The following is a 17572-nucleotide window of genomic DNA, read 5'->3' on the forward strand; positions in this document are numbered from 1 at the left end:
GTATTAGTGGTGACCACTAACTAACCAGTCTGGATGTTCTGAGACCTGTATTAGTGGTGACCACTAACTAACCAGTCTGGATGTTCTGAGACCTGTATTAGCGGTGACCACTAACTAACCAGTCTGGATGTTATGAGACCTGTATTAGCGGTGACCACTAACTAACCAGTCTGGATGTTCTGAGACCTGTATTAGTGGTGACCACTAACTAACCAGTCTGGATGTTCTGAGACCTGTGTTAGTGGTGACCACTAACTAACCAGTCTGGATGTTATGAGACCTGTATTAGTGGTGACCACTAACTAACCAGTCTGGATGTTCTGAGACCTGTATTAGTGGTGACCACTAACTAACCAGTCTGGATGTTATGAGACCTGTATTAGCGGTGACCACTAACCAGTCTGGATGTTATGAGACCTGTATTAGTGGTGACCACTAACTAACCAGTCTGGATGTTCTGAGACCTGTATTAGTGGTGACCACTAACTAACCAGTCTGGATGTTCTGAGACCTGTATTAGCGGTGACCACTAACTAACCAGTCTGGATGTTATGAGACCTGTATTAGCGGTGACCACTAACTAACCAGTCTGGATGTTCTGAGACCTGTATTAGTGGTGACCACTAACTAACCAGTCTGGATGTTCTGAGACCTGTATTAGTGGTGACCACTAACTAACCAGTCTGGATGTTCTGAGACCTGTATTAGTGGTGACCACTACCTAGTCTGGATGTTATTAGACCTGTATTAGTGGTGACCACTAACTAACCAGTCTGGATGTTCTGAGACCTGTATTAGTGGTGACCACTAACTAACCAGTCTGGATGTTCTGAGACCTGTATTAGTGGTGACCACTAACTAACCAGTCTGGTTGTTCTGAGACCTGTATTAGTGGTGACCACTAACTAACTAACTAACCAGTCTGGATGTTATGAGACCTGTATTAGTGGTGACCACTAACTAACCAGTGTGGATGTTCTGAGACCTGTATTAGTGGTGACCACTAACTAACCAGTGTGGATGTTCTGAGACCTGTATTAGTGGTGACCACTAACTAACCAGTCTGGATGTTCTGAGACCTGTATTAGTGGTGACCACTAACTAACCAGTCTGGATGTTATGAGACCTGTATTAGTGGTGACCACTAACTAACCAGTCTGTATGTTCTGAGACCTGTATTAGTGGTGACCACTAACTAACCAGTCTGGATGTTATGAGACCTGTATTAGTGGTGACCACTAACTAACTAGCTAACCAGTCTGGATGTTCTGAGACCTGTATTAGTGGTGACCACTAACTAACCAGTCTGGATGTTATGAGACCTGTATTAGTGGTGACCACTAACTAACTAACTAACCAGTCTGGATGTTCTGAGACCTGTATTAGTGGTGACCACTAACTAGTCTGGATGTTATTAGACCTGTATTAGTGGTGACCACTAACTAACCAGTCTGGATGTTATGAGACCTGTATTAGTGGTGACCACTACCTAGTCTGGATGTTATTAGACCTGTATTAGTGGTGACCACTAACTAACCAGTCTAGATGTTCTGAGACCTGTATTAGTGGTGACCACTAACCAGTCTGGATGTTATGAGACCTAACTAACCAGTCTGGATGTTCTGAGACCTGTATTAGTGGTGACCACTAACTAACCAGTCTGGATGTTCTGAGACCTGTATTAGTGGTGACCACTAACTAACCAGTCTGGATGTTATGAGACCTGTATTAGTGGTGACCACTAACTAACTAACCAGTCTGGATGTTCTGAGACCTGTATTAGTGGTGACCACTAACTAACCAGTCTGTATGTTCTGAGACCTGTATTAGTGGTGACCACTAACTAACCAGTCTGGATGTTATGAGACCTGTATTAGTGGTGACCACTAACTAACTAACCAGTCTGGATGTTCTGAGACCTGTATTAGTGGTGACCACTAACTAACTAACCAGTCTGGATGTTATGAGACCTGTATTAGTGGTGACCACTAACTAACCAGTCTGGATGTTATGAGACCTGTATTAGTGGTGACCACTAACTAACCAGTGTGGATGTTCTGAGACCTGTATTAGTGGTGACCACTAACTAACCAGTGTGGATGTTCTGAGACCTGTATTAGTGGTGACCACTAACTAACTAACCAGTCTGGATGTTCTGAGACCTGTATTAGTGGTGACCACTAACTAACTAACCAGTCTGGATGTTATGAGACCTGTATTAGTGGTGACCACTAACTAACCAGTCTGGATGTTATGAGACCTGTATTAGTGGTGACCACTAACTAACCAGTGTGGATGTTCTGAGACCTGTATTAGTGGTGACCACTAACTCACCAGTCTGGATGTTCTGAGACCTGTATTAGTGGTGACCACTAACTAACCAGTCTGGATGTTATGAGACCTGTATTAGTGGTGACCACTAACTAACCAGTCTGGATGTTCTGAGACCTGTATTAGTGGTGACCACTAACTAACCAGTCTGGATGTTCTGAGACCTGTATTAGTGGTGACCACTAACTAACCAGTCTGGATGTTATGAGACCTGTATTAGTGGTGACCACTAACTAACTAACCAGTCTGGATGTTCTGAGACCTGTATTAGTGGTGACCACTAACTAACCAGTCTGGATGTTCTGAGACCTGTATTAGTGGTGACCACTAACTAACCAGTCTGGATGTTCTGAGACCTGTATTAGTGGTGACCACTAACTAACCAGTCTGGATGTTATGAGACCTGTATTAGTGGTGACCACTAACTAACCAGTCTGTATGTTCTGAGACCTGTATTAGTGGTGACCACTAACTAACCAGTCTGGATGTTATGAGACCTGTATTAGTGGTGACCACTAACTAACTAGCTAACCAGTCTGGATGTTCTGAGACCTGTATTAGTGGTGACCACTAACTAACCAGTCTGGATGTTATGAGACCTGTATTAGTGGTGACCACTAACTAACTAACTAACCAGTCTGGATGTTCTGAGACCTGTATTAGTGGTGACCACTAACTAGTCTGGATGTTATTAGACCTGTATTAGTGGTGACCACTAACTAACCAGTCTGGATGTTATGAGACCTGTATTAGTGGTGACCACTACCTAGTCTGGATGTTATTAGACCTGTATTAGTGGTGACCACTAACTAACCAGTCTAGATGTTCTGAGACCTGTATTAGTGGTGACCACTAACCAGTCTGGATGTTATGAGACCTAACTAACCAGTCTGGATGTTCTGAGACCTGTATTAGTGGTGACCACTAACTAACCAGTCTGGATGTTCTGAGACCTGTATTAGTGGTGACCACTAACTAACCAGTCTGGATGTTCTGAGACCTGTATTAGTGGTGACCACTAACTAACCAGTCTGGATGTTCTGAGACCTGTATTAGTGGTGACCACTAACTCACCAGTCTGGATGTTCTGAGACCTGTATTAGTGGTGACCACTAACTAACCAGTCTGGATGTTATGAGACCTGTATTAGTGGTGACCACTAACTAACCAGTCTGGATGTTCTGAGACCTGTATTAGTGGTGACCACTAACTAACCAGTCTGGATGTTCTGAGACCTGTATTAGTGGTGACCACTAACTAACCAGTCTGGATGTTATGAGACCTGTATTAGTGGTGACCACTAACTAACTAACCAGTCTGGATGTTCTGAGACCTGTATTAGTGGTGACCACTAACTAACCAGTCTGGATGTTCTGAGACCTGTATTAGTGGTGACCACTAACTAACCAGTCTGGATGTTCTGAGACCTGTATTAGTGGTGACCACTAACTAACCAGTCTGGATGTTATGAGACCTGTATTAGTGGTGACCACTAACTAACCAGTCTGTATGTTCTGAGACCTGTATTAGTGGTGACCACTAACTAACCAGTCTGGATGTTATGAGACCTGTATTAGTGGTGACCACTAACTAACTAGCTAACCAGTCTGGATGTTCTGAGACCTGTATTAGTGGTGACCACTAACTAACCAGTCTGGATGTTATGAGACCTGTATTAGTGGTGACCACTAACTAACTAACTAACCAGTCTGGATGTTCTGAGACCTGTATTAGTGGTGACCACTAACTAGTCTGGATGTTATTAGACCTGTATTAGTGGTGACCACTAACTAACCAGTCTGGATGTTATGAGACCTGTATTAGTGGTGACCACTACCTAGTCTGGATGTTATTAGACCTGTATTAGTGGTGACCACTAACTAACCAGTCTAGATGTTCTGAGACCTGTATTAGTGGTGACCACTAACCAGTCTGGATGTTATGAGACCTAACTAACCAGTCTGGATGTTCTGAGACCTGTATTAGTGGTGACCACTAACTAACCAGTCTGGATGTTCTGAGACCTGTATTAGTGGTGACCACTAACTAACCAGTCTGGATGTTCTGAGACCTGTATTAGTGGTGACCACTAACTAACCAGTCTGGATGTTCTGAGACCTGTATTAGTGGTGACCACTAACTAACCAGTCTGGATGTTCTGAGACCTGTATTAGTGGTGACCACTAACTAACCAGTCTGGATGTTATGAGACCTGTATTAGTGGTGACCACTAACTAACCAGTCTGGATGATCTGAGACCTGTATTAGTGGTGACCACTAACTAACCAGTCTGGATGTTATGAGACCTGTATTAGCGGTGACCACTAACCAGTCTGGATGTTATGAGACCTGTATTAGTGGTGACCACTAACCAGTCTGGATGTTATGAGACCTAACTAACCAGTCTGGATGTTCTGAGACCTGTATTAGTGGTGACCACTAACTAACCAGTCTGGATGTTCTGAGACCTGTATTAGTGGTGACCACTAACTAACCAGTCTGGATGTTCTGAGACCTGTATTAGTGGTGACCACTAACTAACCAGTCTGGATGTTCTGAGACCTGTATTAGTGGTGACCACTAACTAACCAGTCTGGATGTTCTGAGACCTGTATTAGTGGTGACCACTAACTAACCAGTCTGGATGTTATGAGACCTGTATTAGTGGTGACCACTAACTAACCAGTCTGGATGATCTGAGACCTGTATTAGTGGTGACCACTAACTAACCAGTCTGGATGTTATGAGACCTGTATTAGCGGTGACCACTAACCAGTCTGGATGTTATGAGACCTGTATTAGTGGTGACCACTAACTAACCAGTCTGGATGTTCTGAGACCTGTATTAGTGGTGACCACTAACTAACCAGTCTGGATGTTCTGAGACCTGTATTAGCGGTGACCACTAACTAACCAGTCTGGATGTTATGAGACCTGTATTAGCGGTGACCACTAACTAACCAGTCTGGATGTTCTGAGACCTGTATTAGTGGTGACCACTAACTAACCAGTCTGGTTGTTCTGAGACCTGTATTAGTGGTGACCACTAACTAACCAGTCTGGATGTTCTGAGACCTGTATTAGTGGTGACCACTAACTAACCAGTCTGGATGTTCTGAGACCTGTATTAGTGGTGACCACTAACTAACCAGTCTGGATGTTATGAGACCTGTATTAGTGGTGACCACTAACTAACCAGTCTGGATGTTATGAGACCTGTATTAGTGGTGACCACTAACCAGTCTGGATGTTCTGAGACCTGTATTAGTGGTGACCACTAACTAACCAGTCTGGATGTTCTGAGACCTGTATTAGCGGTGACCACTAACTAACCAGTCTGGATGTTCTGAGACCTGTATTAGTGGTGACCACTAACTAACCAGTCTGGATGTTCTGAGACCTGTATTAGTGGTGACCACTAACTAACCAGTCTGGATGTTATGAGACCTGTATTAGTGGTGACCACTAACTAACCAGTCTGGATGTTCTGAGACCTGTATTAGTGGTGACCACTAACTAACCAGTCTGGATGTTATGAGACCTGTATTAGCGGTGACCACTAACCAGTCTGGATGTTATGAGACCTGTATTAGTGGTGACCACTAACTAACCAGTCTGGATGTTCTGAGACCTGTATTAGTGGTGACCACTAACTAACCAGTCTGGATGTTCTGAGACCTGTATTAGCGGTGACCACTAACTAACCAGTCTGGATGTTATGAGACCTGTATTAGTGGTGACCACTAACTAACCAGTTTGGATGTTATGAGACCTGTATTAGTGGTGACCACTAACTAACCAGTCTGGATGTTCTGAGACCTGTGTTAGTGGTGACCACTAACTAACCAGTCTGGATGTTATGAGACCTGTATTAGTGGTGACCACTAACTAACCAGTCTGGATGTTCTGAGACCTGTATTAGTGGTGACCACTAACTAACCAGTCTGGATGTTCTGAGACCTGTATTAGTGGTGACCACTAACTAACCAGTCTGGTTGTTCTGAGACCTGTATTAGTGGTGACCACTAACTAACTAACTAACTAACCAGTCTGGATGTTATGAGACCTGTATTAGTGGTGACCACTAACTAACCAGTGTGGATGTTCTGAGACCTGTATTAGTGGTGACCACTAACTAACTAACTAACCAGTCTGGATGTTATGAGACCTGTATTAGCGGTGACCACTAACTAACCAGTCTGGATGTTATGAGACCTGTATTAGCGGTGACCACTAACTAACCAGTCTGGATGATCTGAGACCTGTATTAGTGGTGACCACTAACTAACCAGTCTGGATGTTCTGAGACCTGTATTAGTGGTGACCACTAACTAACCAGTCTGGATGTTATGAGACCTGTATTAGTGGTGACCACTAACTAACCAGTGTGGATGTTCTGAGACCTGTATTAGTGGTGACCACTAACTAACCAGTCTGGATGTTCTGAGACCTGTATTAGTGGTGACCACTAACTAACCAGTCTGGATGTTATGAGACCTGTATTAGTGGTGACCACTAACTAACCAGTCTGTATGTTCTGAGACCTGTATTAGTGGTGACCACTAACTAACCAGTCTGGATGTTATGAGACCTGTATTAGTGGTGACCACTAACTAACTAGCTAACCAGTCTGGATGTTCTGAGACCTGTATTAGTGGTGACCACTAACTAACCAGTCTGGATGTTATGAGACCTGTATTAGTGGTGACCACTAACTAGTCTGGATGTTATTAGACCTGTATTAGTGGTGACCACTAACTAACCAGTCTGGATGTTATGAGACCTGTATTAGTGGTGACCACTACCTAGTCTGGATGTTATTAGACCTGTATTAGTGGTGACCACTAACTAACCAGTCTAGATGTTCTGAGACCTGTATTAGTGGTGACCACTAACCAGTCTGGATGTTATGAGACCTAACTAACCAGTCTGGATGTTCTGAGACCTGTATTAGTGGTGACCACTAACTAACCAGTCTGGATGTTCTGAGACCTGTATTAGTGGTGACCACTAACTAACCAGTCTGGATGTTATGAGACCTGTATTAGTGGTGACCACTAACTAACTAACCAGTCTGGATGTTCTGAGACCTGTATTAGTGGTGACCACTAACTAACTAACCAGTCTGGATGTTATGAGACCTGTATTAGTGGTGACCACTAACTAACCAGTCTGGATGTTATGAGACCTGTATTAGTGGTGACCACTAACTAACCAGTGTGGATGTTCTGAGACCTGTATTAGTGGTGACCACTAACTCACCAGTCTGGATGTTCTGAGACCTGTATTAGTGGTGACCACTAACTAACCAGTCTGGATGTTATGAGACCTGTATTAGTGGTGACCACTAACTAACCAGTCTGGATGTTCTGAGACCTGTATTAGTGGTGACCACTAACTAACCAGTCTGGATGTTCTGAGACCTGTATTAGTGGTGACCACTAACTAACCAGTCTGGATGTTATGAGACCTGTATTAGTGGTGACCACTAACTAACCAGTCTGTATGTTCTGAGACCTGTATTAGTGGTGACCACTAACTAACCAGTCTGTATGTTCTGAGACCTGTATTAGTGGTGACCACTAACTAACCAGTCTGGATGTTATGAGACCTGTATTAGTGGTGACCACTAACTAACTAACTAACCAGTCTGGATGTTCTGAGACCTGTATTAGTGGTGACCACTAACTAGTCTGGATGTTATTAGACCTGTATTAGTGGTGACCACTAACTAACCAGTCTGGATGTTCTGAGACCTGTATTAGTGGTGACCACTACCTAGTCTGGATGTTATTAGACCTGTATTAGTGGTGACCACTAACTAACCAGTCTAGATGTTCTGAGACCTGTATTAGTGGTGACCACTAACCAGTCTGGATGTTATGAGACCTAACTAACCAGTCTGGATGTTCTGAGACCTGTATTAGTGGTGACCACTAACTAACCAGTCTGGATGTTCTGAGACCTGTATTAGTGGTGACCACTAACTAACCAGTCTGGATGTTCTGAGACCTGTATTAGTGGTGACCACTAACTAACCAGTCTGGATGTTCTGAGACCTGTATTGGTGGTGACCACTAACTAACCAGTCTGGATGTTCTGAGACCTGTATTAGTGGTGACCACTAACTAACCAGTCTGGATGTTCTGAGACCTGTATTAGTGGTGACCACTAACTAACCAGTCTGGATGTTATGAGACCTGTATTAGTGGTGACCACTAACTAACCAGTCTGGATGTTCTGAGACCTGTATTAGTGGTGACCACTAACTAACCAGTCTGGATGTTATGAGACCTGTATTAGTGGTGACCACTAACTAACTAACCAGTCTGGATGTTATGAGACCTGTATTAGTGGTGACCACTAACTAACTAACCAGTCTGGATGTTATGAGACCTGTATTAGTGGTGACCACTAACTAACCAGTGTGGATGTTCTGAGACCTGTATTAGTGGTGACCACTAACTCACCAGTCTGGATGTTCTGAGACCTGTATTAGTGGTGACCACTAACTAACCAGTCTGTATGTTCTGAGACCTGTATTAGTGGTGACCACTAACTAACCAGTCTGGATGTTCTGAGACCTGTATTAGTGGTGACCACTAACTAACTAACCAGTCTGGATGTTCTGAGACCTGTATTAGTGGTGACCACTAACTAACTAACCAGTCTGGATGTTCTGAGACCTGTATTAGTGGTGACCACTAACTAACCAGTCTGGTTGTTCTGAGACCTGTATTAGTGGTGACCACTAACTAACCAGTCTGGATGTTCTGAGACCTGTATTACTGGTGACCACTAACTAACCAGTCTGGATGTTATGAGACCTGTATTAGTGGTGACCACTAACTAACTAACCAGTCTGGATGTTCTGAGACCTGTATTAGTGGTGACCACTAACTAACCAGTCTGGATGTTCTGAGACCTGTATTAGTGGTGACCACTAACTAACCAGTCTGGTTGTTCTGAGACCTGTATTAGTGGTGACCACTAACTAACCAGTCTGGATGTTCTGAGACCTGTATTACTGGTGACCACTAACTAACCAGTCTGGATGTTATGAGACCTGTATTAGTGGTGACCACTAACTAACCAGTCTGGATGTTCTGAGACCTGTATTAGTGGTGACCACTAACTAACCAGTCTGGATGTTCTAAGACCTGTATTAGTGGTGACCACTAACTAACCAGTCTGGATGTTCTGAGACCTGTATTAGTGGTGACCACTAACTAGTCTGGATGTTATTAGACCTGTATTAGTGGTGACCACTACCTAGTCTGGATGTTATTAGACCTGTATTAGTGGTGACCACTAACTAACCAGTCTAGATGTTCTGAGACCTGTATTAGTGGTGACCACTAACTAACCAGTCTGGATGTTCTGAGACCTGTATTAGTGGTGACCACTAACTAACCAGTCTGGATGTTCTGAGACCTGTGTTAGTGGTGACCACTAACCAACCAGTCTGGATGTTATGAGACCTGTATTAGCGGTGACCACTAACTAACCAGTCTGGTTGTTCTGAGACCTGTATTAGCGGTAACCACTAACCAGTCTGGATGTTATGAGACCTGTATTAGTGGTGACCACTAACTAACCAGTCTGGATGTTATGAGACCTGTATTAGCGGTGACCACTAACTAACCAGTCTGGTTGTTCTGAGACCTGTATTAGTGGTGACCACTAACCAGTCTGGTTGTTCTGAGACCTGTATTAGTGGTGACCACTAACCAGTCTGGATGTTCTGAGACCTGTATTAGTGGTGACCACTAACTAACCAGTCTGGATGTTCTGAGACCTGTATTAGTGGTGACCACTAACTAACCAGTCTGGATGTTCTGAGACCTGTATTAGTGGTGACCACTAACTAACCAGTCTGGATGTTCTGAGACCTGTATTAGTGGTGACCACTAACTAACCAGTCTGGATGTTCTGAGACCTGTATTAGTGGTGACCACTAACTAACCAGTCTGGATGTTCTGAGACCTGTATTAGTGGTGACCACTAACTAACCAGTCTGGATGTTATGAGACCTGTATTAGTGGTGACCACTAACTAACCAGTCTGGATGTTATGAGACCTGTATTAGTGGTGACCACTAACTAACCAGTCTGGATGTTCTGAGACCTGTATTATTGGTGACCACTAACTAACCAGTCTGGTTGTTCTGAGACCTGTATTAGTGGTGACCAATTTCCAGTGTAAACTCTTCATCTTCTTGTCTGGCCTTTTTCATATTGATTATGGATATGAGAATTTGATCAAAACCGTATATACTTAGATGACCTTGTTTTTGCCAAGTAACAGATAAGCATAGCATATATCCATAGACATTTATACAATTAAAGGTAGGAAGCAGGAGTTTTTCCTCACCAATGTAACACATTATGGTCAAAGACTTAAATAACTTAGTTGTAGTCATGATCTGGTTACCTGTAAGTACAAACCTAGTTATGTTTTTGGGTTATTACATATTTATTAACCTATTTCCGGGATACGCTACCCACAATGCACCAATGTTCGACTTCATATGGAAGATCTACTCTGCTCCTGAGTTTGTATTTTAGCTCAAGCTGTCTTAGCCGCTAGCCATGCTAGCATGTCATTACATTCCAGACCAAGTTTTGGGGGACGAAGTTTGACGTGAACAAGAAGCAGATGGAGCATGCAGCATGCTCTTCGCATACATTGTAGCTTGTGGGAACACGTTAGCATGGCAGGGAGCAAAACAAAAGAGAAAATCTCCCTGCTTGCTCTAATTGTGTAGTACCTCGTCTGTTCTCGGGGCGGCAGGGTAGCCTAGTGGTTAGAGCGTTGGACTAGTAACCGGAAGGTTGCGAGTTCAAACCCCGAGCTGACAAGGTACACAAATCTGTCGTTCTGCCCCTGAACAGGCAGTTAACCCACTGTTCCCAGGCCGTCATTGAAAATAAGAATTTGTTCTTAACTGACTTGCCTGGTTAAATAAAGGTAAAAAAATAAAAAATAAATTCTCCTTTTTTGTTTTGTCAACTTCTCCCTGCAATAGAGCCCTGAGTACCAGGCCATTAGGACTTGATGGAGGGACAATAGAGCCCTGAGTACCAGGCCATTAGGACCTGATGGAGGGACAATAGAGCCCTGAGTACCAGGCCATTAGGACCTGATGGAGGGACAATAGAGCCCTGAGTACCAGGCCATTAGGACTTGATGGAGGGACAATAGAGCCCTGAGTACCAGGCCATTAGGACCTGATGGAGGGACAATGGAGCCCTGAGTACCAGGCCATTAGGACTTGATGGAGGGACAATAGAGCCCTGAGTACCAGGCCATTAGGACTTGATTGGTGTGTAGTCAGTTGGGTTCTACCAAGGACCAGGCCGTTAGGCCCTGATTGCTGTGTAGTCAGTTGGGTTCTACCAAGGACCAGGCCGTTAGGCCCTGATTGCTGTGTAGTCAGTTGGGTTCTACCAAGGACCAGGCCGTTAGGACCTGATAGGTGTGTAGTCAGTTGGGTTCTACCAAGGACCAGGCCGTTAGGACCTGATTGGTGTGTAGTCAGTTGGGTTCTACCAAGGACCAGGCCGTCTGTGACCTGATTGGTGTGTAGTCAGTTGGGTTCTACCAAGGACCAGGCCGTTAGGACCTGATTGGTGTGTAGTCAGTTGGGTTCTACCAAGGACCAGGCCTTTAGTGACCTGATTGCTGTGTAGTCAGTTGGGTTCTACCAAGGACCAGGCCGTTAGTGACCTGATTGCTGTGTAGTCAGTTGGGTTCTACCAAGGACCAGGCCGTTAGGACCTGATTGGTGTGTAGTCAGTTGGGTTCTACCAAGGACCAGGCCGTTAGTGACCTGATTGCTGTGTAGTCAGTTGGGTTCTACCAAGGACCAGGCCGTTAGGCCCTGATTGCTGTGTAGTCAGTTGGGTTCTACCAAGGACCAGGCCGTTAGGACCTGATAGGTGTGTAGTCAGTTGGGTTCTACCAAGGACCAGGCCGTTAGGACCTGATTGGTGTGTAGTCAGTTGGGTTCTACCAAGGACCAGGCCGTCTGTGACCTGATTGGTGTGTAGTCAGTTGGGTTCTACCAAGGACCAGGCCGTTAGGACCTGATTGCTGTGTAGTCAGTTGGGTTCTACCAAGGACCAGGCCGTTAGGACCTGATAGGTGTGTAGTCAGTTGGGTTCTACCAAGGACCAGGCCGTTAGTGACCCGATTGCTGTGTAGTCAGTTGGGTTCTACCAAGGACCAGGCCGTTAGTGACCTGATTGCTGTGTAGTCAGTTGGGTTCTACCAAGGACCAGGCCGTTAGTGACCTGATTGCTGTGTAGTCAGTTGGGTTCTACCAAGGACCAGGCCGTTAGGACCTGATTGGTGTGTAGTCAGTTGGGTTCTACCAAGGACCAGGCCGTTAGTGACCTGATTGCTGTGTAGTCAGTTGGGTTCTACCAAGGACCAGGTCGTGAGGACCTGATTGCTGTGTAGTCAGTTGGGTTCTACCAAGGACCAGGCCGTTAGGACCTGATTGCTGTGTAGTCAGTTGGGTTCTACCAAGGACCAGGCCGTTAGGCCCTGATTGGTGTGTAGTCAGTTGGGTGTAACCGCCATGTCCAGAGTTAATTAAAGGATATGGAAGTTGACTCAGCAGAATGTGACTGTGGTCTTGACTCATGACTGCCGCTGTGGCGGTAATATGGGCACCACAACAGCTCCAGACACAAATACCAGTATAGGAACGAGTCGACAACATGATTTGGGTTTAACAGAATATGAGCTATGAAAAGGAGCGTTTTTCACGCGACAGTTTTTAGTTTTATAGGACAACTGACTAGATCAATGTTACACTGTGCATAGAATGGAAGATATTTGCATGTTGTAAATCTAGCATTTAAGAGGACAATCTGCAGTTCATATAGCTATGTTCTAACTAAAGGACTTTGAAGGACCTTCACAGGTTCACAGGCCTAATCTTCATGGATATGGCTTTCACAGAGTAGAAGGTCTTCCATCCCCTCCAGTTGACTCCCATCTGTGAGTTCAATCCCCACGTGTAAAGACCGTTTGGGTTTGAGAAGTAACACTCGTTGTACCAATAACCTCCGACCGCGCCGACTGCACAGTTGGTGTCCTGGTCTCGGTCGAAGGTGGAGAACTTCATACCGCTGTGATAGGTGAGAGAGTCCCCTTGGTTCAGGCAGGAAACACGGGTCAGATGTTATGCAACCTATCAGAGCCCTGGTCAAAATCAGTCTACGATGTCACAGTGTGATCTAGGACCAGCCCCCTCCGTCCTGTCTATGTAATACTATTCATTATGATCTCTAATAAACTGATCCCAGATCAGCTCTAAGATGGTGTATCTGTACGGTCCCCCTCCGTCCTGTCTATGTAATACTATTCATTATGATCTCTAATAAACTGATCCTAGATCAGCTCTAAGATGGTGTATCTGTACGGTCCCCCCCTGTCCCATGTAATACTATTCATTATGATCTCTAATAAACTGATCCCAGATCAGCTCTAAGATGGTGTATCTGTACGGTCCCCCCCTGTCCTTTCTATGTAATACTATTCATTATGTTCTCTAATAAACTGATCCCAGATCAGCTCTAAGATGGTGTATCTGTACGGTCCCCCCCTGTCCTTTCTATGTAATACTATTCATTATGATCTCTAATAAACTGATCCCAGATCAGCTCTAAGATGGTGTATCTGTACGGGTCCCCCTCGGGGGTTGTATTCACTATGAATCAAACAGAACCGAATGAGGGAACTTAGCTGAACTCTGGACTAATGAATACAGCTCAGATGTTTCTCTAAGGAAGTTTAAACTGTTCTCACCTGCTCCTCCATCTTTAAAGCCAGTAACCTGGAGTTTGTAGCCATCCAGTTCAGGATCTGTGACTTTGGGAGAGATGGCGAAGGAGGAGTAGAAAGCGTAGGCTTTCTGTCCGTCGAAGTCCTCCATGTCCACCCTCAACTCGTAATTCTTTTTCAGGGTCAGGAGGTAGATGGTGTCCAGACCTGCAGCGAACAGACCAGAGGTGAACCTTTTTTAGAACAGAGATATTCAACTGTTACCCCTTACCAGGTTCACAGGCTGCTGGTTTTCTCTTCTACCTGGTAATTAATATCACCCACCTGGTGTCCCAGGTCTAAACCAGTCCCCGATGAAGAGGAACAATGTGAGAAAATGTAGTGGGCGCTGGCGTCGAGGTCAAGAGTTGAGTTTTTAAAATGATCTTTATTTCTATCATGCAGATGTCTTTGGTCAGCAAGGAGAGTCATGTCTTTGGTCAGCAAGGAGAGTCATGTCTTTGGTCAGCAAGGAGAGTCATGTCTTTGGTCAGCAAGGAGAGTCATGTCTTTGGTCAGCAAGGAGAGTCATGTCTTTGGTCAGCAAGGAGAGTCATGTCTTTGGTCAGCACGGAGAGTCATGTCTTTGGTCAGCACGGAGAGTCATGTCTTTGGTCAGCACGGAGAGTCATGTCTTTGGTCAGCACGGAGAGTCATGTCTTTGGTCAGCACGGAGAGTCATGTCTTTGGTCAGCACGGAGAGTCATGTCTTTGGTCAGCACGGAGAGTCATGTCTTTGGTCAGCACGGAGAGTCATGTCTTTGGTCAGCACGGAGAGTCATGTCTTTGGTCAGCACGGAGAGTCATGTCTTTGGTCAGCACGGAGAGTCATGTCTTTGGTCAGCACGGAGAGTCATGTCTTTGGTCAGCACGGAGAGTCATGTCTTCGGTCAGCACGGAGAGTCATGTCTTCGGTCAGCACGGAAAGCTTACTTCATTTTTTTTTGTATATACTGTACCAGTCAAAAGTTTGGTACTGGGTGGTACTGGAAAATAAATTCCAGTTGAAGCTGGTTGAGAGAATGCCGAGAGTGAACAAAGCTGTCATCAAGGCAAAAGGATGGCTACTTTGAAGAATCTCAAATATAAAATATATTTTGATTTTAACACTTTTTTTTGGTTTCTACATGATTCCATATGTGTTATTTCATACTTTTGATGTCTTCACTATTATTCTACAATGTAGAAAATAGTAAAAAATAAAGAAAAACCTTTGAATGAGTAGTAGGTGTGTCCAAACTCTGGACTGGAAGTGAATATATTTTTGTACACGTTATTTTTGAACTGCTTTGGAGTAGTGTGGGAGGTTGCTTTTCTGGACGCACTGGTTTTACACACTGACTAAAGGGGATTTGGCCCTGTTGGGATTTGGCCCTGTTGGGATTTGGCCCTGTTGGGATTTGGCCCTGTTGGGATTTGGCCCTGTTGGGATTTGGCCCTGTTGGGATTTGGGATTTCGCCCTGTTGGGATTTGGGATTTGGCCCTGTTGGGATTTGGGATATGGCCCTGTTGGGATTTGGCCCTGTTGGGATTTGGCCCTGTTGGGATTTGGCCCTGTTGGGATTTGGCCCTGTTGGGATTTGGCCCTGTTGGGATTTGGCCCTGTTGGGATTTGGTCCTGTTGGGATTTGGCCCTGTTGGGATTTGGCCCTGTTGGGATTTGGCCCTGTTGGGATTTGGCCCTGTTGGGATTTGGCCCTGTTGGGATTTGGCCCTGTTGTGATTTGGTCCTGTTGGGATTTGGTCCTGTTGGGATATGGCCCTGTTGGGATTTGGGATTTGGCCCTGTTGGGATTTGGCCCTGTTGGGATTTGGTCCTGTTGGGATTTGGTCCTGTTGGGATTTGGTCCTGTTGGGATTTGGCCCTGTTGGGATTTGGGATTTGGCCCTGTTGGGATTTGGCCCTGTTGGGATTTGGGATTTGGCCCTTTTGGGATTTGGCCCTGTTGGGATTTGGGATTTGGCCCTGTTGTGAGATGGGATTTGGTCCTGTTGGGATTTGGCCCTGTTGTGATTTGGGATTTGGCCCTGTTGTGATTTGGGATTTGGCCCTGTTGGGATTTGGCCCTGTTGGGATTTGGCCCTGTTGGGATTTGGGATTTGGCCCTGTTGGGATTTGGCCCTGTTGGGATTGGCCTTGTTGTGATTGGTCCTGCCTAACTACTGACCGTCACAACAACCTCACAAATAGAGAAGTCAATTTAACAAACCAATGATGAATGTAAATGATCCAGGGTGTTTTCATGGATGATCTGTCCTTGAAAAGGCTCTTTGAAAGAAGTTCTTTACCCAGCCAGTACTCTCCTGCTGCGTGTCCAAAGCCGTCCTTGTACTGGTCCCATCCTCTGTAGAAGTTCACTGTCCCATCCATCCTCCTCTGAAACACCTGGAAGGAGGGGAAGGTAGAGGGAGGTGGGGGGGGGAGAGAGGAGAAATTATAAGCATCTAGGCCATGTCGTCAAGTACTGACTCAGGAGAATTCAGTTCCAACGGTTGATCAGATCTCTTATCTGGCAGAATACTGTTGTCTTAAAATACTTCAACAAGATCAGTCTGTCGATGTCGCATGTTTTTGTTGATGCTGACTAGTATGGTTTGTAAGGTGTTGAGGCCGACTAGTCTGGTCTGGAGGGGTTGAGGCCGACTCTAGTCTGGTCTGGAGGGGTTGAGGCCGACTCTAGTCTGGTCTGGAGGGGTTGAGGCCGACTCCAGTCTGGTCTGGAGGGGTTGAGGCCGACTCCAGTCTGGTCTGGAGGGGTTGAGGCCGACTCCAGTCTGGTCTGGAGGGGTTGAGGCCGACTCCAGTCTGGTCTGGAGGGGTTGAGGCCGACTCCGGTCTGGTCTGAACACTGGTTATGTACTCTGTTAAATAGTTTCCTACTAGTTGACCTACTCACAGTCCATTTCCCTCCGTCGGTGTCCATATCACAGTAGACGTATCGAGGAGAGTTGGGTCCAGCAGGGTACATCCTGTAGACACCACTGGTCTTAGAGCCGTCGTTGTAGATATCAGCACAGTCCAGAGGCTGGAACATCAGCCCCTTAGAATGAACTGCTACTGACAGCAGCAACACATGGAGAATCCTCAGGGCCTGGAACACAGAGAGCCTATTAAATGGGGATTTATTTTATGTAATTCTATGTTTTGACACATAATAATTTTCTGCTCAATATATGGAAATGCATGTCTGTTTACATATAAACAGTCTGTAGTGGTAAAATGTTTCAGTTGTAAAATGTAGGGCTTCAACTTACATGCATTGTTGGGACGGTTATCTGTCTTTTTCCAGTTGGTTTTCAGCCCGACAAAGAAAATAATGTGATTGTGACTCTTATCCATCCTTTTGTGTACTTTTTAGAAGGGGTGGGTTGATCATGATTGGCTGATTTTATTATCAGGGAAGC

The 17572-nt window shown here is 45.1% G+C and overlaps 2 protein-coding genes and 1 long non-coding RNA gene across 5 annotated transcripts in view; 1 reads left to right on the forward strand and 2 right to left on the reverse strand.

Moving 5' to 3' along the window:
* The window catches only part of LOC135515598 (uncharacterized protein KIAA0930 homolog), a 504429-nt gene that overhangs the window by 449724 nt on the left and 37133 nt on the right, over window positions 1-17572 (forward strand). The window lies entirely within an intron of this gene.
* On the reverse strand, window positions 8964-10158 carry LOC135515267 (uncharacterized). The gene is made up of 2 exons (XR_010451770.1): window positions 10040-10158; window positions 8964-9949 (listed from the first exon to the last, which is right to left on the reverse strand). It is a non-coding gene; the product is annotated as an uncharacterized LOC135515267 (long non-coding RNA).
* On the reverse strand, window positions 13063-17508 carry LOC135515599 (microfibril-associated glycoprotein 4-like). Of its 2 annotated transcripts, none has more exons than XM_064939222.1 (5): window positions 17423-17508; window positions 17065-17259; window positions 16457-16553; window positions 14152-14334; window positions 13063-13494 (listed from the first exon to the last, which is right to left on the reverse strand). In XM_064939222.1, exons 1-5 carry the CDS (start codon window positions 17426-17428, stop codon window positions 13259-13261), a joined length of 717 nt encoding a protein of 238 aa, XP_064795294.1. In that variant the 5' UTR covers window positions 17429-17508; the 3' UTR covers window positions 13063-13258. The 2 variants fall into 2 exon arrangements, with proteins under 2 accessions (XP_064795294.1, XP_064795293.1); XM_064939221.1 differs by having other exon boundaries at window positions 17065-17275; window positions 17423-17439.

This window comes from Oncorhynchus masou, chromosome 27 (genome assembly GCF_036934945.1).
Source record: "Oncorhynchus masou masou isolate Uvic2021 chromosome 27, UVic_Omas_1.1, whole genome shotgun sequence".
In the NCBI taxonomy this organism is placed as follows: Eukaryota; Metazoa; Chordata; class Actinopteri; order Salmoniformes; family Salmonidae; genus Oncorhynchus; species Oncorhynchus masou.

What these genes read in the sequence shown, in the direction of transcription:
- LOC135515599 (XM_064939221.1), bottom strand. An exon ending in AGCAGGAGAGTACTGGCTGG is followed by an intron (nt 14,335 to 16,456) that starts GTAAAGAACTTC and finishes TGTTCGCTGCAG; the next exon opens with GTCTGGACACCATCTACCTC. An exon ending in CTTTAAAGATGGAGGAGCAG is followed by an intron (nt 13,495 to 14,151) that starts GTGAGAACAGTT and finishes GCCTGAACCAAG; the next exon opens with GGGACTCTCTCACCTATCAC.